The 21,164-nt window shown below is 44.0% G+C and overlaps 1 protein-coding gene across 6 annotated transcripts in view; it reads right to left on the bottom strand.

Moving 5' to 3' along the window:
• pcnt (pericentrin) overlaps window positions 1-21,164 on the bottom strand; it is a 402,447-nt gene that overhangs the window by 145,200 nt on the left and 236,083 nt on the right. For 4 of the 6 annotated variants that reach the window (XM_068036205.1, XM_068036206.1, XM_068036210.1 and 1 more), the window contains 6 exons: window positions 14,050-14,215; window positions 11,982-12,188; window positions 7,691-7,726; window positions 3,059-3,291; window positions 2,163-2,282; window positions 2,022-2,042 (listed from right to left, as the gene is read on the bottom strand). In XM_068036205.1, the coding sequence (XP_067892306.1) occupies window positions 2,022-2,042; window positions 2,163-2,282; window positions 3,059-3,291; window positions 7,691-7,726; window positions 11,982-12,188; window positions 14,050-14,215 (783 nt within the window). The remainder of the gene's footprint in view (window positions 1-2,021; window positions 2,043-2,162; window positions 2,283-3,058; window positions 3,292-7,690; window positions 7,727-11,981; window positions 12,189-14,049; window positions 14,216-21,164) is intronic. The other 2 variants (XM_068036207.1, XM_068036208.1) reach the window with 2 other exon arrangements.

Below are 21,164 nucleotides of genomic sequence, written 5' to 3'. Positions count from 1 at the left end.
ATCAAGAAATGACTGAAGGCACTGGATACTGCAAAGGCTACAGGTCCTGACAATATCCCGGCAATAGTACTGAAGACCTGTGCTCCAGAACTTGCCACACCTCTAGCCAAGTTGTTCCAGTACAGCTACAACACTGGCATCTACCCAGCAATGTGGAAAATTGCCCAGGTATGTCCTGTACACAAAAAGCAGTACAAATCCAACCTGGCCAATTACCGCTCCATCAGCCTACTCTCAATCATCAGTAAAGTGATGGAAGGTGTCATCGACAGTGCCATCAAGCGGCACTTGCTTAGCAATAACCTCAGTGACGATTAGTTTGGGTTCCGCCAGGGTCACTCAGCTCCTGACCTCATGACAGCCTTGGTTCAAACATGGACAAAAGAGCTGAACTCAAGAGGTGAGGTGAGAGTGATTGCCCTTGACATCAAGGCAGTATTTGACTGAGTATAGATTCAAGGAGTCCTAGCAAAACTGGAGTCAATGGGAATCAGGAAGAAACCTCTCTGCTGGTCGGAGTCATACCTAGCAGAAAGGAAGAGGACAGTGGTTGTTGGAGGTCAATATTCTCAGCTGCAGGAGTTCCTCAGGGTAGCGTCCTAGGCCCAACCATCTTCAGCTGCTTCATCAATGACCTTCCTTCAATCATAAGGTCAGAAATGGGGATGTTCGCTGATGATTGCACAATGTTCAGCACTATTCGCGACTCCTCAGATACTGAAGCAGTCCGTGTAGAAATGCAGCAAGACCTGGACAATATCCAGGCTTGAGCTGATAAGTGGCAAGTAACATTCGCGCCACACAAGTGCCAGGCAATGGCCATCTCCAACAAGAGAGAATCTAACCATCTCCCCATGACATTCAATGGCATTACCATCACTGAATCCCCAACTAACAACATTCTGGGGGATACCATTGACCAGAAACTGAACTGGAGTAGCCATATAAATACCGTGGCTACAAGAGCAGGTCAGAGGCTAGGAATCGCATGCAGAGTAACTCACCTGCTGATTCCTCAAAGCGTCCCACCATCTACAAGGCACAGGTCAGGAATGTGATGGATACTCTACATTTGCCTGGATGGGTGCAGTTCCAACAACACTCAAGAAGCTCAACACCATTCAGGACAAAGCAGCCCGCTTGATTGGCACCCCATCTACAAACATTCACTCCTTCCACCACTGACACATAGTGCAGCAGTGTGCAGCATCTACAAGATGCACTGCAGCAACGTACCAAGGCTTCTTGGACAGCACCTTCCAAACCCGCGACCTCTACCAACTAGAAGGACAAGGGCAGCAAGTGCATGGGAACACCACCACCTGCAAGTTCCCCTCGAAGTCACACACCACCCTGACTTGGAACTATATTGCCGTTCCTTCACTGTCGCTGGGTCAAAACTTTGGAACTCCCTTCCTAATAGCACTGTGGGTGTACCTACCTCACATGGACTGCAGCGGTTCAAGAAGGCAGTTCACCACCACCTTCTCAAGGGCAATTAGTGATGGGCAATAAATGCTGGCCTAGCCAGCGACGCCGACATCCCATGAATGAATTTTAAAAAAGGCAGTCATTGTTAATCTCCTGTGAAACAAACTTGTGTTAGCTATAAAGACATCCTTATTTCTTCACATTTTAGAGCAGTGGACAGATCAGGTCTGAGCATAAAATAATTCTTCTGAAACACCTCAATGTCAAAGTCTCTGGAGCAGATCTAAGAGGACTTATGCCTCACTCAACTGAGGCAAGAACTGGCATTGCAGCATTTTCTCTCTTCACTGCCTTTCCAAACAAACACCAGAATCAACGTAAGTTGGTAACCAACATATTAGTATCAATAATATCAAGAACATTTGAATTCTAAAGGAATGAAAAAGTGAACTTCAATATAGGAAACACTTGTATTCCCAGATGAGGCAAGAGAGAAATGCTAAGAGGAAACTAAGAGGAAACTATTAGGGGTTAAGTAGCATGCAGCCAGGTTATTACTGATTGATCAGAATATAGATATTTTCTCATACCTGGAAGCTCAAATAATCGCTCTAAAACATCCATGGTTGGGGAAAAAGAAAAAAACTTCTTAGAAATATTATGAAATGCGAACTGCATATTTGAATGAGGACAATATGAAAATAGTAAGCAATAAGAAGGGGTAGACATACCTTGGATACTGTATAACCACCACTTCCTTGTGATTTTAGTCCCTGCTTTAACTGCATCTCCAAATTTTCAATCTCTTGTTGGAACTCATCTCGTTCGTGTTCACGCTCAGCTGTTTGTTCCTGAGTGAAAAGGTTACAAATAACTCTCAGGTATTACGTTGCTAAATTTATACATTGTTCATCTTTTACCTTTCATTTTCTTAATTTTATTTCCTTTTTATTCTCCCTCTTGAATTTTCTTCTCATTTATTAAGTGGATGATAGACCATCGGGACAAATGGCTACCCTGCATGTTAGGATACTACTTCTTCAAATACAAAGCATACTCTACATAACACCAATTTAAGCCCAAGTTCCCATTATGAAAAAAGCTGAGGAAGCAATGGCACTTCAGTGACACAGAACATCAACGATATCATGTTGCCATGGCCTGGGTCTCATGCCCTGCTTTCAATATGATACTATGAAAGTAAAGGTAGAGATGAGGTGGCAATGATCAATGAAAAGGCAGAGGAAAGTGTGCCAACAGGTGGCTTTCTGATTCCGTTGACTTCAGCATACCAAAAAACATTGGTAATTAAAGGTTTGGACCATGAATGATTGACAGTTTGTTCTTTCCATCTATGAAAGTTTGGCCATGAATGATTGACAAGTCGAATGGCCTCTTGCTGTGCTGTAACCATTCTATGATACAATCTTAAGGACACAATAAGATGCAAGGTTTGTTCTTTCTTTCAATTTTAAAACTATGCTTTGGCGATTTGAAAAAGAAATCATGTGTGGGTGCTATTTTCCCCATTTGTTTCAGGATAGCTAAAATTAGTGAACATTGGCAATATTTGAACAAGTAAGAAAATTATACTGGCCCATTATCCCATTACATCGTCTCTTCTTACATCTATAAACTGTCGATAATGCTTAAGCTGTTTTTCAAGAGCATGGATCTGCTGTTGCATGTCAGCAACCTCCAACTGCCATTTGTCCTTCAGCTCAATGTTGCGGTTCGTCTCCTCCTCTAGCTCCACTTCCATTCTCTTTGCCCTAGAGAGGAGATCAGTACGGTCCTTATCTGCCTGACACTGGATATCCATCTTCTCCTTGGACAGACGCTCTGTCTCTTCCAGTAACCCTGAACATAACAAATAGAGTATCAATGAAAGAAGGATGGTAACCAGATAACAACTGTCTAAATCATTTTCTAAATGTACTTTAGGGCGGCACAGTGGCGCAGTGGTTAGCACCGCAGCCTCACAGCTCCAGGGACCCGGGTTCGATTCCAGGTACTGCCTGTGTGGAGTTTGCAAGTTCTCCCTGTGTCTGCGTGGGTTTTCTCCGGGTGCTCCGGTTTCCTCCCACAAGCCAAAAGACTTGCAGGTTGATAGGTAAATTGGCCATTATAAATTGTCACTAGTGTAGGTAGGTGGTAGGGAAATATAGGGACAGGTGGGGATGTTTGGTAGGAATATGGGATTAGTGTAGGATTAGTATAAATGGGTGGTTGATGTTCGGCACAGACTCGGTGGGCCGAAGGGCCTGTTTCAGTGCTGTATCTCTAATCTAATCTAATCTTGTATAGTAAATTTCTCAAAAAATCATGTGCCGTCAAACTTGAACAAAAATGCACATTCCAAATTTCGACACTTTGTTGATTTCATTCATAGCAAAGATGGGATGGGACGCACTGCAAACCAATTCCCAAGAAACACAACGGAGCTCCACCATTCCAGCACTTCCAGACAGAAAAACTACAAATTACCCAAGCTGTAGAGTCTTAAATATACTGTGAAAGAAAAGCACCTTCCACACACCACCAGGATAAATCCAGATTACTAACAGGATCAGGAAAATCCTATTTTTAAATGCCAGCAGCCACGAGGATATATTTTAAGAATTCTATATATTAAGTCTAAGCCTCCGCTTCATTACAACTGTATGTACAATGGATCAACATTTTAATATACAACACTTCACTCATGGAAATCTCCTCCCTTTGTGATGATAACCTTTTCAAAATATATAAAATTTAGAGTTTGATTTTTAAATTTCAGAGATTGAAAAACAAAATTGCTCTCTCGTACCCTTCAGAGGCTTCATGCAAAGAACAAAGAACAGTACAGCACAGGAACAGGCCATTCGGCCCTCCAAGCCTGCGCCGATCTTGATGCCTGTCTAAACTAAAACCTTCTGCACTTCCGGGGACCGTATCCCGCTATTCCCATCCTATTCATGTATTTGTCAAGACGCCTCTTAAACGTCGCTATCGTACCTACTTCCACCACCTCCCCCGGCAGCAAGTTCCAGGCACTCACTACCCTCTGTGTAAAGAACTTGCCTCGCACATCCCCTCTAAACTTTGCCCCTCGCACCTTAAACCTATGTCCCCTCGTAACTGACTCTTCCACTCTGGGGAAAAAGCTTCTGACTATCCACTCTGTCCATGCCACTCATAACTTTGTAAACCTCTATCATGTTGCCCCTCCACCTCCGTCGTTCCAGCAATTTGCAGCCTGATATTTAGAGAATTCAGTATGCTAGTTAATGTACTTTACAAAAATCCGTTGTTGGGGAGATCCTCCTGTCAGAATGCAACAACAGAAGATCAATTCTAAACACGTTCAATAGCAAAGACAGGACTAAACATACAAACTAGGAGCAGGAGTAGGCTATTCAGCCCCTTGAGCCTGCTCCGCCATTCTTTAAGATCACGGCTGATCTGTTTGTGGACTCAACCCCACTTTCCTGCCTACTCCAGATACCCTTGACTCCCTTGTTTGTCAAGAATCTGTCCACCTCTGCCTTAAAAACATTCAATGACTCTGAGTCCAGCGCTCTCTGGGGAAGAGTGTTCCACAGACTCACGACCCTCAGAGAAAACAATTTCTTCTCATCTCTGTCTTAAATGGGAAACCCCTTATTTTTAAACTGTGCCCCCTAACTTTAGTCTCTCCCACAAGGAGAAACATCCTTTCAACAGCCACCCTGTCAGGTCCCCTCAGGATCTATGTTTCCATAATATCAGCTGTCATCCTTCTAAACTTCAATGAATACGGACCCAACCTTTCCAACCTTTCCTCATTAGATAACCCTCTGAGCCTAGGAATTAGTCAAGTGAACCTTCTCTGAACTTCTTCCAATGCAATTATATCCCTTTCTTAAATAAGGAGACCAAAACTGTACACAATGCTCTCGATGTGGTTTCACCAATGATCTGTACAACTGAAGCAAAACATCTCTGATTATATGGAGATATTCAAAATTATGAGGGGTCTGGACAGAGTAGATAGGAAGAAACTGTTCCTGCTCGTGAAAGGATCGAGAACGAGAGGGCACAGATTTAAAGTATTTGCTAAGAGAAGTAAAAGTGACATGATGAAAAGCTTTTTCACACAGCAAGTGGTTAAGATCTGGAATGCGCTGCCTGAGAATGTGCTGGAGGCAGGTTCAATTGATACATTCAAAAGGGAATTAGACAGTTATATGAAAAGGAAGAATGTGCAGGGTTATGGGGAGAAGGCAGGGGAATGGAACTGAGTGAGTTGCTCTTTCAGAAAGCCAGTGCGAACACAATGGGCCGAATAGCCTCCTTCTGCACTGTAACGATTCTGTGATATTCTATTCCCTTGCAATAAGCGACAGCATTGCATTTGCCTTCTTAATCACTTGCTGGACCTGCATACTAACTTTTTGTATTTCGTGTACTAGGACACCCAGATCCCTCTGCATCTTACAGCTCTGCAATCTCTTTCCATTTAAATAAATAGGTTGTTTTTCTGTTCTTCCAGCCAAAGTGGACACGTTTACATTTTCCCACATTATACTTCAACTGCCACATCTTTGCCCACTCACTTAACCTATCTATATCCCTTTGCCTCATGTCTTCACAACTTACTTTCCTACTGATCTTGGTGTATCAGTAAATTTAGCAACCATATCTTTGGTCCCTTCATCTATGTCACTGAATATAGATTGCAAATAGTTGGGGTCCCAGCACTGATCCCTATGCAACTCGCCACATTTTGCCAACCCAAAAATGACCCATTTATGCCAACTCTCTGTTTCCTGTTAGCTCACCAATCCTCTATCCGTGCAGATATGTTACCCCCTATGCTATGGCGCAGTCAGGCAGGGGGGAGGGGGGGGGGGCGCAGAGAGGGATAGTGAGGGGGGCATGCAGAGAGGGGGGGAACGCAAAGAGGGGGGACACAAAGAGAGAGGGGGCAGCAGAGAGGGGGGGTGCAGAAAGAGAGAGACAGAGAAGAGGGAGGGGGGGGGGGGGCGCGCAGGGAGAGAGGGGGGGCGCGCAGGGAGAGAGGGGGGCGGCCCAGAGCGAGGAGGGGGGGGGGGGGCGGCCTAGAGCGAGAGGGGGGTCGGCCCAGAGCGAGAGGGGGGGCGGCCCAGAGCGAGAGGGGTGGTGCACTGAGAGGGAGTGGGGGGGGGAGGCGCACCGAGAGGGAGTGGGGGGGGGAGGCGCACCGAGAAGGGGGGGCGGGGGCGTCGCACCGAGAAGTGGGGTGGGGGCGTCGCACCGAGAAGTGGGGTGGGGGCGTCGCACCGAGAAGTGGGGTGGGGGCATCGCACCGAGAAGTGGGGTGGGGGCGTCGCACCGAGAGGAGGGGCGACCCACCGAAAGAGAGGGGGGAGATTGGGGGGGGGGGGGGACCCGCAGCAAGAGAGAGGGGTGGGGGCCCCAGCGAGAGAGAGGGGTGGGGGCCCCAGCGAGAGGGGGAGAATCCAAGCAATGAGAATGCAAGATGACTCTGGTAATTGTGTCTTGGTGTCAAATGTATGAGTGGGAATATGGAATCTAAGCTGCACTTCCTAACAGACATAATGACTCTTCTGTAAAGTAAGTTAAGGCAACTGCTGCACATTTAGATAAGTTCTGGGCCAATGTTGCTCATTGGCATCTATTGCAATGCTTGAATCTTGGAGGCTTTTCTTCCAGGATTGAAAACAAGAAAGCAAAAGGAAATTCAAGCAACTCAAAGTTGTAACAACTTACATTGACACAGGCTAGATGTAAAGCCATAGCTGAAGCTAGAAGCAGGGAATAAGCACCCATGACCAGAAGAAAATCATGCTTATGACATTTCAATGGCGCAAACACAAACCTCAAACAATCTTTGAGGTCTCATTCATACAATTTTCTCACGGGATGAAAGGTGAACCATTATGGTTTACATTTATGGGGCAGAGTTCATTCAGAAGCAATTTTGTATTCCACAGCTTCAACCTAGATTTACCCAAGTGGCGAATGAAAGTCGGAGTAAGATGGATATTGGGAATTTGAAACAATTCTATAAAATTCAGATAATTTTGATGAACACCATGCCTTAAGTTATGGTTCAATCATGCATAGTACTTCTTAACAAGCACTGGTTAAAATAAAAACAAGTGGAATGACACCAAGCAAATTGGAATTATTCTGATCAGATTAATTTGGCAAATAAACATTAAAATGCTGAGAACATTCAAATGTCACCCTTTTTATGCAAATCATACATCTTTGTTTTCAAAAAGGGACAAACCTGAATCCCCTTCGATTAATGCTTCAGCATGAAGGCCTGAGAAACAGAGAGGCGAGAGAACACATCCATCATAACCAAATACATCACATATGCTCACTATTGGGCATGTAGACAAGTTGGAAGCTGTGCCACTGATATCTTGTACAAGATATTCATTACTGAAAACTAATATATATACTGGAGTGAAACCAGTCTATTAATGTCAAACAAATGTAGTGATAGCCTTAACACCAAAAAAAAAAATCACAATTTTACAACAGAATTATCTGTATGAGAGAAATGAAAAATTGATACTTGAGAGTGGAAGCACGCCTGCTTTTGATTCAGTTTTCCTCATTCTTTGAATAGAGATCTTCCCTCACTTCCCTGACAAGTGGTCGGGCCATCATCCAAGCAGAAAATCACAGCACACTGACCTTTTTGCAGGAGCTCTACAAGCCACCTGATACCCCAAAGTCAGTACTGCACACAAGGCAAGAGTTTAAAAGGGCAGTTAGAATGTGCATCCTGAAATAATTTAAGGATGGAGAATACTTTAATACTTTAAACAGCATGTGCCAGAAGGTTTCACTGCACTGGTTCCTTAAATTTTCATGTATCTAACAGCTGTCACCATCATATAAACCTTAATACATAGCACTGTACTTGGAGAATCTTGCAATTCTCAGAGAGGAAGGAACATACATGCTACACAGATGCAAAGTGGGACTGAGGTCAGGAAATTATGCACAGATGAACAAAGAACAAAGGACACTACATCACAGGAACAGGCCATTCGGCCCTCCAAGCCTGCGCCCACCTTGATGCCTGTCTAAACTAAAACCTTCTGCACTTCCGGTGTCCGTATCCCTCTATTCCCATCCTATTCATGTATTTGTCAAGATGCCTCTTAAACGTCGCTATCGTACCTGCGTCCACCACCTCCCGCGGCAGCAAGTTCCAGGCACTCACCACCCTCTGTGTAAAAAACTTGCCTTGCACATCCCCTCTAAACTTTGCCCCTCACACCTTAAACCCATGTCCCCTAGTAACTGACTGTTCCACCCTGGGAAAAAGCTTCTGACTATCCACTCTGTCCATGCCACTCATCACTTTGTAAACCTCAATCATGTCGCCCCTCCACCTCCGTCGTTCCAGTGAAAACAATCCGAGTTTATCCAACCTCTCCTCATAGCTAATACCCTCCAGACCAGGCAACATCCTGGTAAACCTCTTCTGTACCCTCCCCAAAGCCTCACATCCTTCTGGTAGTGTGGCGACCAGAACTGTACACAATATTCCAAGTGTGGCCTAACTAAGGTTCTGTACAGCTGCAACATGACTTGCCTATTTTTATACTCTATGCCCCGACCGATGAAGGCAAGCATGTCGTATGCCTTCTTGACTACCTTATCCACCTGCGTTGCCACTTTCAGTGACCTGTGGACCTGTACGCCCAGATCTCTCTGCCTGTCAATACTCCTAAAGGTTCCGCCATTTACTGTATACTTCCCACCTGTATTAGATCTTCCAAAATGCATTACCTCACATTTGTCCGGATTAAACTCCATCTGCCATTTCTCCGCCCAAGTCTCCAACCGATCTATATCCTGCTGTATCCTCTGACAATCCTCATCACTATCCACAACTCCACCAACCATTGTGTCGTCCGCAAACCTACTAATCAGACCAGCTACATTTTCCTACAAATCATTTATATATACTACAAACAGCAAAGGTCCCTGCGCAACACCACTAGTCACATCCCTCCATTCAGAAAAGCACCCTTCCACTGCTACCCTCTGTCTTCTATGACCGAGCCAGTTCTGTATCCATCTTGCCAACTCACCTCTGATCCCATGTGACTTCACCTTTTGTACCAGTCTGCCATGAGGGACATTGTCAAAGGCTTTACTGAAGTCCATGTACACAACATCCACTGCCCTTCCTTCATCAATCATTTTCGTCACTTCCTCAAAAAACTCGATTAAGTTAGTGAGACATGGCCTCCCCTTCACAAAACCATGCTGCCTCTCGCTAATAAGTCCATTTGTTCCCGAATGGGAGTAAATCCTGTCTCGAAGAAACCTCTCCAATAATTTCCCTACCACTGACGTAAGGCTCACCGGCCTGTAATTTCCTGGATTATCCTTACCACCCTTATTAAACAAAGGAACAACATTGGCTATTCACCAGTCCTCTGGGACCTCACCTGTAGCCAATGAGGATACAAAGATTTCTGTCAAGGCCCCAGCAATTTCCTCCCTTGCCTCCCTCAGTATTCTGGGGTAGATCCCATCAGGCCCTGGGGACTACCTTAATGTTTTTCAAGGCGCCCAACAGCTCCTCCAAGAACCAAGTGTCTACAAAGAACAAATTCTGCACTGGTCCTACTGAGATAGAATGAACTTCAATCAGCCATTTGTCTAAATAAGGACACATATAAAAGGGTCCAAAATTGAAACAAGGCTGCCACAATTCTAAGACAGTAACACAGATACAGATACCATATTGGTATTGTTTTGCTTGCACAATAAACACCAAATACTTTTGATGAAAGTATCTTTTTGTCTTTGTGAAAGCACATGTGCTTGAGGTCTACAACAGCAAGATCAGGATACCATCCAAATGATGCACGATAACTATATCATCTCAAACATTTCCTTCTGGATTAAGCTGCTCAAAGTCCTTTGGCTTGATGTAAAAAGAAAGGAGGAACTTAGACTGGGCTAACCAATTCTTCCTGTGCAGATTAAGATGTCCTAAGGATTTAAATTTCTCACTGAATCGCACAAAGCCATATTTTGACTAAGACTATTTTTGAAGTAGAAGATATCGATAGGACCTGACAGTTGCTAGCCTGGAGGACATCACAGTTGCTAGCTGGACACTGGTGAACTGGATACGAAGGTTGCAATAGGTTGAACCAGCATGGTAACATTAGTTGCAAGATCCAGTGCCAACAAGCAAGCCAGCTTAAAACCTGCCCAAGATCGCTGACAAATAGGGGAAGAAATAAGTTGACCTAAATTCATTTTTGGCAGGATGAAGACTTCATGAATTTTGAAGTAGTAGTCTCAGTCAGAAGTACTACATTCTTTCTGCAGATGGCTTGATGAACCTTTGCTGGGACAAACTCCTCAGATTCCAATTGGGAAGACAAGGGAAAGGTGTCAAATTGGTGCTTGCAATGGGTCCTATTCGGCAAGCGTAGCAATTGTATGTACCCCTCAGTACTAGCCAGTAACAAATTTACTTCCTGATTGATACCAGTGGACCAAAGGAGGTTTCCAGGCTCTCTCTGGGATTAAGAGCTGTCAAATCAACCAGAACAGCAAATTATTGGTAGACACTGTTTTGTGCGATGCCAAAGATTAACAGGTTTTTTTTTCTTTCTGTGGAGTACACTGCAAGTACTGACCACTACAAGTACATTAAAGATGACACCATATTATTTTTCAACAAGAAACCACCTGGGACAGTGATCCTGGCTGCTGGTTGGGGTGGAGGTTGGGTGGTGGGATGGGGTGAAGGCCTTACTGCATTGCCGCAATGGTTGATGTCTTAACAATCTTTATTACTTCAACTGACAGTCATTAATACTCATCAGGTCCAGTCATGGGTACCTAACAACACAGTGACTCAGAAAAACGAAGAACCTAATAGCATCAAAGCAAATGATATGACTCAGAAATATTTCCTATTTTAGAGAAATGAATCCAGACCTTGGTGTGTGTCTTGGCTTTTCAGAGACATGGGAACAAAAAAGCTCGACATGTCCAAGTCTTCAAAGACCATTTTTCTGTTTGATGTTTCAGCAAGGAAAACTCACTAGAGCCATGTGTGCAGTACGTTGAAAATGAAAAGAATGAACTCTTTCTGTCTTTAGAACAACAGAGTTGCTGGTTACAAATGTTAGTTCAGTCTCTACTTAGCTTAGTTTTACTAATGTAGAAAGGCCTTTATGAAGCTGAAGGTGGAATTCGACTCTTGATGTTCCACTATAATATTGGGTTTACAGTAAATCAAAAACATGTATAGACCTCAAATATTTCAAACATCAAGCAGGAACAAATGAGATATGTTTCAATATGTCTTACAGGATAATGGATTTATGCTTCATTCCCCACTGCTGTGATGTTTAATTGCAGGCTCTGAGAAAGTCAATTTCCATCTGCGTGCAGGATAGAGAAAGTACAGCAATGTCTTCTTTTAAGAGTCATGTTGCCTCATCATGTAAGAACATACACTGAAGACTAGTGCATAAATATTGCATGTTTGGAGCAATCATTAGCCTGAAATTGCTTCTTACCACGTTCTACTTCATTGCCAGCCATGGCTTTTTTCTGGCACAGCAGCAGGTCACGCTCCTCACGCAGATGCAGGTACTCCTGGTTGAGTTCGTGAAGCTGCTTGCTTAAAAGTTCCACCTTTAGGGCCAAGTGTTCTTCAGATTCTTCCTTCTGCTGCAAAGCTTCCTCCAGCATAGCTTTTTCAGTGACATACCCTTCAATTAATCCTAATAACAACAGATATACATCAGAAAGGATCTAGTCCAGCCAATTTTCAAGTTAAGTAAAACTGCAATTCTTGCTTTTCCTCCAACTTAACGTTTCAATGATCCAAGTTAGCCTGAGATATGCCCATATCAATCTTCATTGTTCTGACTTTCTAATGACTTTCAAATGGCCTTTGAAACCAGTTTTGACCAATCAAAATCAATATTAGAAATTGCTGAGAATGCCAAATGGGGGGCAGTGGAGGCAGCAGGAAGGTGATAAGCGGAGTGCCTTTAAAACTTAGTGAGCTTTTTTTTTCTAAGAATTGTTGATTTAGAAAAAGAGAAATACAGAAAGAAACTAAAAGTTGAAAAATAAGCGAACAGTTGAGAAAAAAAAGTAGGTAAAAGTAATAATAGGGCAATTCAAACTTAAGTGTTTAATTTTAAAAATACTTTGTAGCCACGTCAGTATTACAGTAATATAGTGATCAATGGCCACTGAAATGACAACTCCAGTCTTTTACAGGAGCAAAGCAGTAATACTGGCCAGGGTCAGTCCCTGAAACTGGAGGGGCAATTCCTGTGTCATGACTGCCCTTTTGCATTTGACCAAAATAATGTGGCTGGTGGTCACACCAACTTGTTGGTGAATCACCATTCACCCTGATTTTCGGATTGACCTCCCACTGGAAACAGGTGGGAGGCTCGTGCATGATACAAATTAGGCTCAGATCAAGCTCTTGCCAGTTCCTGCTCCCGCTGACCAATTTTCAGTAAAAATTAAAAGAGATCCCCAGCTACAGTTAGGGAAAGCTGGATGGAAATTTGAGAAACATTTGTTTGACAAGCTGTTGTGAATTTTGAGCCTGAAAGGCTTCCATATTTAATATAAACACAAGAAATGCTGGAAATACTCAGCAGGTCTGGCAGCATCTGTGGAGAGAGAAGCAGAGTTAACGTTTCAGGTCAGTGACCCTTCTTCAGAACTAGCAAATATGATGCTGCCAGACCTGCTGAGTATTTCCAGCATTTCTTGTTTTTATTTCAGATTTCCAGCATCTGCAGTATTTTGCTTTTATTCCATATTTAATACATTTGCTGTTGGAGACACTGCACAGAAGATGCTTGATGCTCTAAAGTGCTACTTATTTTCATTGCCAATGCTTATATCCTTTCCTTTTAAGATGCTGTTGCTGACTGCAAGATCCAAATTCCTATCTCCTGTGCAGTGCATTCATGCTGGCAGATCACCCACTGTGTTAGAATCAGAACCCAAGGCCAAAATGGATTTGGTCCCAAGTTGACTCCTCTGGCCAGCTGCTGTGCATGCCCCACACATGCAAACAGTGTTCAAAACTGAAAATCCTGTCTAGTCCTAGTACCATTTAAATGTAACGTCATTCATTACCAGAAAGAAAACCCAAGCCCTGCCACTCTACCATTCTAAACTATAGCAACCTGTATGCCATCAAGTTGGGGGACAAGAGGAAATAAGATATGGAGAAAGATAAAAGTTAATAGAGGAAAGAAAAAGGAAGATGCCAGAAAATTGGGATAATCTGGATAATTCAAAATATGGCATTAAAAAGTCCACAGGACACAAGTAGCTTTAAAAATCTGTCAAATACCTATCATTAATGCATCACAACTGAACTCATTTCGTGTTTTACATAAAGGCTCTGTCGCAAACTGTTGCATTAACTATTTTGTTTTCTGAAGTAAAATACTTCATGCATTCAAAATTTATAAAATAATGTTACTAAAAATATATAGCATCAAATATTTCCCATTTTCCAATCTAGACTACAGTTTTGTACATGTAATGACTATCTATCTGATCACTTTGCCTATGCAACATCTTCCCAATTGAAGATTTTACCCTCAGCTTTGTGGAGCTCCAATGCCAGCTCTTTCTTTGCTTCAGATTCATCATTGAGATGCTCCATCAACTCTTGGTGCTGTTTGCCAACTAGCTCCACAGTCTCTTGGTTTTTGTGTGTGAATTCTTCCTCCAGGTATTCATGGATTCCATGGCTCTGTACCAGCTAGGCAGCAACAGAGGATCACAGTAAACCAAGGTATAAACCTTTTGATTTTAATTTAAAAATTTTGATTTAAAATCTATGAATTAGTCAAACTGTATGGTCTGCAGTAACAATATTTAATAGCCCAGCAGAGTGTCAGCATTCAAAGCATTTGCTGCATATCGTGAGATGCTATTAGAATATTACAGCGCAGTACAGGCCCTTCGGCCCTCGATGTTGCGCCGACCTGTGAAACCATCTGACCTACACTATTCCATTTTCATCCATATGTCTATCCAATGACCACTTAAATGCCCTTCAAGTTGGCGAGTCTACTACTGTTGCAGGCAGGGCGTTCCACGCCCCTACTACTCTCCGAGTAAAGAAACTACCTCTGACATCTGTCCTATATCTATCACCCTTCAACTTAAAGCTATGTCCCCTCGTATCTTCCATCACCATCCGAGGAAAAAAGACTCTCACTATCCACCCTATCTAACCCTCTGATTATCTTATATGTCTCTATTAAGTCACCTCTCCTCCTCCTTCTCTCCAACGAAAACAACCTCAAGTCCCTCAGCCTTTCCTCGTAAGACCTTCCCTCCATACCAGGCAACATCCTAGTAAATCTCCTCTGCATCCTTTCCAAAGCTTCCACATCCTTCCTATAATGCGGTGACCAGAACTGCACGCAATACTCCAGGTGCGGCCTCACCAGAGTTTTGTACAGCTGCAGCATGACCTCGTGGCTCCGAAACCCGATCCCCCACTAATAAAAGCTAACACACCATATGCCTTCTTAACAGCCCTATTAAATCCCTGAAAGTTGCTACCCAGGTTATGTACCTGGACACCAAGATCTCTCTGTTCATCTACACTACCAAGAATCTTCCCATTAGCCCAGTACTCTGCATTCCTGTTACTCCTTCCAAAGTGAATCACCTTACACTTTTCCGCATTAAACTCCATTTGCCATCTCTCAGCCCAGCTCTGCAGCCTATCTATGTCCCTCTGTACCCTACATCCTTCGGCACTATCCACAACTCCACCGACCTTCGTGTCATCCGCAAATTTACTAACCCACCCTTCTATGCATTAAATTATTTTAGCACTTGGCTCCTTAGTTGATTATCATATCCTGATTTTGCACAGAGTACTTCTCTTCAGCATCCTATCAATTTTCTTCACCAATTTAAAAACAGATTGGAATTCCCCCTTCAGTTTTGTCCTCCATTGAAAACACTCACAAATAGGTTTCATATTAAAAAAAACTAGGGCATTTAAGGGCTGCAAGATATATCTGTTTTATGAATTTAATCTTAATATGATAATCTTTGCAGTTCAATAACCAACATCTCAGGATACTATACTCAGTAAACTCAATGTATGGTCATATTTAAATCTGTGTGTTAATGGGAAAAACAGCAATTTATTGCTGACTATGAATATGGACACTACTCTCACACAGGGAAGATCAATAATGTACCAATGCCACAGGTGTAGGTTATAAATACTTCAGAAACAAATGAAAAATCTCACTGGATTAATAATTTTTGAAGAGATATTTTATTTATTCAACGACACATAGTTTTCTTTAAAAATCTTAACAGCGTTTTAGAAGTGCCTCAACAAATGCGCCAAAATGTCAGTGCTATGACATTTTATGATTCTAAATTCTAGAATACTACACTTAAAGAGGAAACAATTTATTTAAAAGGTTTAACAAAATTATTGAAGAGACATGATGTCTGGTACTGGATCCTGCATTGGGCTAAGCACACTTCAGCATGGCTACTCGACCCCAACCCAACCAGGCCCGACGACATGTGTCGGGTTCGGGTCAGGTCGGGTTGCACTTCCCGGTCCAGCATTCAGGCTGGGGTCGGGTTGGGCGCGGTGACAGCCAGGACGTCAAGGCAGGAAACGTGCATTTGGACTCCGCACAAGTCTGCAGTGAGTGATTCCATCAAGGTAGAGCACAACCTCTTTAATATAATCAACTTTATTCAGGTGGTCGGGTCGGATCAGGTGCGGGAAAAAAAAAAATCAAGCAACTCAGGCTGGGTTGGGCTCGGGTCAGGTTTCATTTGCAGACCCGAGCAGGCCTTTAAAGCACACTACCTCCTCACACAGAGAACACCAAGGGCTGGATCTTCTCCTCTTGACGTTAGGTGGCATGGCGGCGGAGTGGTGGAGAAGCGGGGCAGAATTGCCCGCCATGGAACCCGACACCAAGATTCCCGGTTCCCAATCCAATGATCACAGCGGGACATCAGGCAGCGATGTGAGGTTCATAAATTAATTCATTTTAATTTATTTAAATATGCAAATTGGGGTCCTATCGCCAAGCTGCCGGGGGCGGGGGCTGTGGTGGTGGCTGCCACAAGGCCTCACCGTCGCCGGTAATATTGGGCCGGGCCCTCCCAGCATCCCTGTCCTGGAGGCATCTTCAGGCCCCACCCGCCCCGGATCCCGCACCTGGGGGAGAACAAAATCCAGCCCAATGTTTTTAAAGGGACGGGAATCACGCCTCCTTCAACTTTGCCCCAAAAGACCAGAGGATCGCTTCTGTGGGCTGAAAAAATGCATAGGCTGGGCTCCCCCTGACTTTTCAGCCTAGTGCCGGGAGCCCCGCCTCCTGCACAAGATCCAGCTCCAAGTCTGAATCCAACCAAAAGATAAAAATCTTCTGACAACTCCAAAAAAATGTTAATACAGTTTTAACCCAGTCCTTACAGCCACAAGTCCACAGGACGGCCCAGAATTTGTCATGAATTTAGACTATATTAACAAAGGTGGTTGGTGCAGGAGTAGAAGTAGTAGTTGGAAGAGGAAATCAACAGAGGCTAAAGACAGATGAGTTTTTGGACTGGTGTGCAATATGTCAAAGGTATTTCCAATTCAAATTATGAAGTTCTGTCAATGACTTAATGCATTGAGGTAGTCAAGAACTCATTATAACGAATTAGCAGATCTCAGCCATGATAATGGCAGAGGTGCTACAATTACTTTTAAGTACCATTAGTCAAGAATTCTCCTGTGATGAATAACCAGCAATCATGAGAGAAAAACCTGCAATAATTGTCATCTTGACTGATACAAGGATGCCCACTTATGAAACCAACTAGAGAGTATCTCTTGATTGTGGAATCACAAATCAGCACAGATTCAAAGTGTTCAGGTTGGGAAGGGAGCAGGTTGGTAGGAAGGACAAGGAGAGATCCATTTTTTCTTGTTCATTCAAAACTTCCCCAAAAATCATAGCTGGAAGGCATTCTTTAATATAATCTCTAAAATCAGAAAAGATGTTTGCCAAACATTAGTTATTCTTTGGAAGATAGGTGTAAATGCACAATTATGATTGTTTCATGTGACAATCATACAAATCTTTTAATGCCAACATTTTTTCCTCAGGCAAAACAAATAGCTCTAAAATAGGAAAATGTCTTCTCACCAATTGATAAACTAAAGCTCACTTTTTTCCGCTCACGGGATGTCAGCGTTGCTGGCAAGGCCAGCATTGGTCACCCATCCCTAATTCCCCGGCTTCTTGAAACCCCAGTCCATGTGGTGTAGGTACACCCACAGTGCTGTTAGGAAGGGAGTTCCAGGATTTTGGCCCTGTGATAGTGAAGGAACAGCAATATATTTCCAAGTCAGGATGGTGTGTGCCTTGGAGGGGAACTTGCAGGTGGTGGTGTTCCCATGCATCTGTTGCCTTTGTCCTTCTAGGCAGTAGAGGTTGCAAGTTCGGAAGCTATCAAAGGAGGTTTGGTGAATTACCATCTTGTAGATGGTACATACTGCTGCCACTGTGCATCGGTGTGGTGGAGGGAAAGAATGCTTAAGGTGGTGGATGAGGTGTTAATCAAGCGGGCTGCTTTGTCCTGGATGGTGCAAAGCTTCGTGAGTGTTGTTGGAGCTGCACTCATCCAGGTAAGTGGAGAGTATTCCACCACACTCCTGACTTATGCCTTGTGGACAGGTTTTGGGGAGTCAGGTGGTGAGTCACTTGGTGCAGAATTTCCCCACTCTGACCTGCTTTTGTAGCCACAGCATTTATATGTCTGATCCAGTTAAGTTCCTAGTCAAGGGTAACCCCCCCCAGGATGTTGATAGTGTGGGATTCAGTGATGGCAATTTCGTTTAACCATGGGGAAATGGTTATGATTCTATCTTGTTTGAGATAGTCATTGCCTGGCACTTGTGTGGCGCGAATGTTACTTGCCACTGATCAGTCCAAGCCTGAATGTTGCCCAGGTCTTGCTGCACGCGGGCACGGACTGCTTCAGTATCTGAGAAGTTCTGAATGATACGGAACACTGTGAAATCATCAGCAAACATCCCTACTTCTGACTTTAGGATGGAGGGATGGCCATTGTTGAAGCATCTAACGATGGCTGGGCCCAGGACACTACCCTGAGGAACTCCTGCAGTGATGTCCTGGGGCTCAGATGATTTACCTCCAACAACTTCCTTTGTGCTAGGTATGACTCCAACCAGCGGAGAGTTTTCCCCCTAATTCCCATTGACTTGAATTTTGCTCAGGCTCCTTGATGCCATTCTCGGTCAAATGCTGCCTTGATATCAAGGGAAGTCACTCTCACTTCACCCCTTGAATTCAGCTCTTGTATCCTTGTTTTGACGAAGGATGTAAAGAGGTCTGGAGCCGAGTGGCCCTGACGGAACCCAAACTGAGCATCGGTGAGCAGGTTGTTGCTGAGTATGTGCCGCTTGATAGCAATGTCGTGACACCCTCAGGTGGGGGGGGGGGGTGTGGCATTGTTAATCAAGGAGAGTATTACAGCGACAGAAAGGACATTTGAGGACTCGTCTACTGAGGTAGTATGGGCCGAGGTTAGAAACAGGAGAGGTGAGGTCACCCTGTTGGGAGTCTTTTATAGACCTCCAAATAGTTCCAGAGATGTAGAGGAAAGGATAGCGAAGATGATTCTCGACAGGGGCGAGAGTAACAGGGTAGTTGTTATGGGGGACTTTAACTTTCCAAATATTGACTGGAAATACTATAGTTCGAGTACTTTAGATGGGTCAGTTTTTGTCCAGTGTGTGCAGGAGGGTTTTCTGACAGTATGTAGACAGGCCAACCAGGGGCGATGCCACATTGGATTTGGTACTGGGTAATGAACCCGGCCAGGTGTTAGATTTAGATGTAGGTGAGCACTTTGGTGATAGTGATCACAATTCGGTTAGGTTTACCTTAGCGATGGGCAGCGACAGGTATATACTGCAGGGCAAGAATTATAGCTGGGGGAAAGGAAATTATGATGCGATCAGGCAAGATTTAGGATGCGTAGGATGGGGAAGGAAACTGCAGGGGATGGGAACAATCGAAATGTGGAGCTTATTCAAGGAGCAGCTACTGCGTGTCCTTGATAAGTATGTACCTGTCAGGCAGGGAGGAAATTGTCGAGCGAGGGAGCCGTGGTTTACTAAAGAAGTTGAAGCGCTTGTCAAGAGGAAGAAGGCGGCTTATGTTAGGACGAGACGTGAAGGCTCAGTTAGGGCGCTTGAGAGTTACAAGCTAGCCAGGAAGGATCTAAAGGGAGAGCTAAGAAGAGCAAGGAGAGGACACGAGAGGTCATTGGCGGATAGGATCAGGGAAAACCCTAAGGCTTTCTATAGGTATATCAGGAATAAAAGAATGACTAGAGTTAGATTAGGGCCAATCAAGGATAGTAGTGGGAAGTTGTGTGTGGAATCAGAGGAGATAGGGGAAGCGTTAAATGAATATTTTGCGTCAGTATTTACAGTAGAGAAAGAAAATGTTGTCGAGGAGAATACTGAGATTCAGGCTACTAGGCTAGATGGGATTGAGGTTCACAAGGAGGAGGTGTCAGCAATTTTGGAAAGTGTGAAAATAGATAAGTCCCCTGGGCCAGGTGGGATTTATCCTAGGATTCTCTGGGAAGCTAGGGAGGAGATTGCAGAGCCTTTGTCCTTGATCTTTATGTCGTCATTGTCGACAGGAATAGTGCCGGAAGACTGGAGGATAGCAAATGTTGTCCCCTTGTTCAAGAAGGGGAGTAGAGACAGCCCTGGTAATTATAGACCTGTGAGCCTTACTTCGGTTGTGGGTAAAATGTTGGAAAAGGTTATAAGAGACAGGATTTATAATCATCTAGAAAAGAATAAGTTCATTAGCGATAGTCAGCACGGTTTTGTGAAGGGTAGGTCGTGCCTCACAAACCTTATTGAGTTTTTCGAGAAGGTGACCAAACAGGTGGATGAGGGTAAAGCAGTGGATGTGGTGTATATGGATTTCAGTAAGGCGTTTGATAAGGTTCCCCACGGTAGGCTATTGCAGAAAATACGGAAGTATGGGGTTGAAGGTGATTGAGAGCTTTGGATCAGAAATTGGCTAGCTGAAAGAAGACAGAGGGTGGTGGTTGATGGCAAATGTTCATCCTGGAGTTTAGTTACTAGTGGTGTACCGCAAGGATCTGTTTTGGGGCCACTGCTGTTTGTCATTTTTATAAATGGGAAGAGGGTGTAGAAGGGTGGGTTAGTAAATTTGCGGATGGCACGAAGGTCGGTGGAGTTGTGGATAGTGCCGAAGGATGTTGTAGGGTACAGAGGGACATAGATAGGCTGCAGAGCTGGGCTGAGAGATGGCAAATGGAGTTTAATGCGGAAAAGTGTGAGGTGATTCACTTTGGAAGGAGTATCAGGAATGCAGAGTACTGGGCTAATGGGAAGATTCTTGGTAGTGTAGATGAACAGAGAGATCTTGGTGTCCAGGTACATAAATCCCTGAAGGTTGCTACCCAGGTTAATAGGGCTGTTAAGAAGGCATATGGTGTGTTAGCTTTTATTAGTAGGGGGATCGAGTTTCGGAGCCACGACGTCATGCTGCAGCTGTACAAAACTCTGGTGAGACCGCACCGGGAGTATTGCGTGCAGTTCTGGTCACCGCATTATAGGAAGGATGTGGAAGCTTTGGAAAGGGTGC

Source organism: Heterodontus francisci, chromosome 7 (assembly GCF_036365525.1).
Source record: "Heterodontus francisci isolate sHetFra1 chromosome 7, sHetFra1.hap1, whole genome shotgun sequence".
NCBI classification, from domain to species: Eukaryota; Metazoa; Chordata; class Chondrichthyes; order Heterodontiformes; family Heterodontidae; genus Heterodontus; species Heterodontus francisci.
Note: the sequence above shows the minus strand (reverse complement) of the source record. Positions and strands in the feature narration are given on the sequence as shown.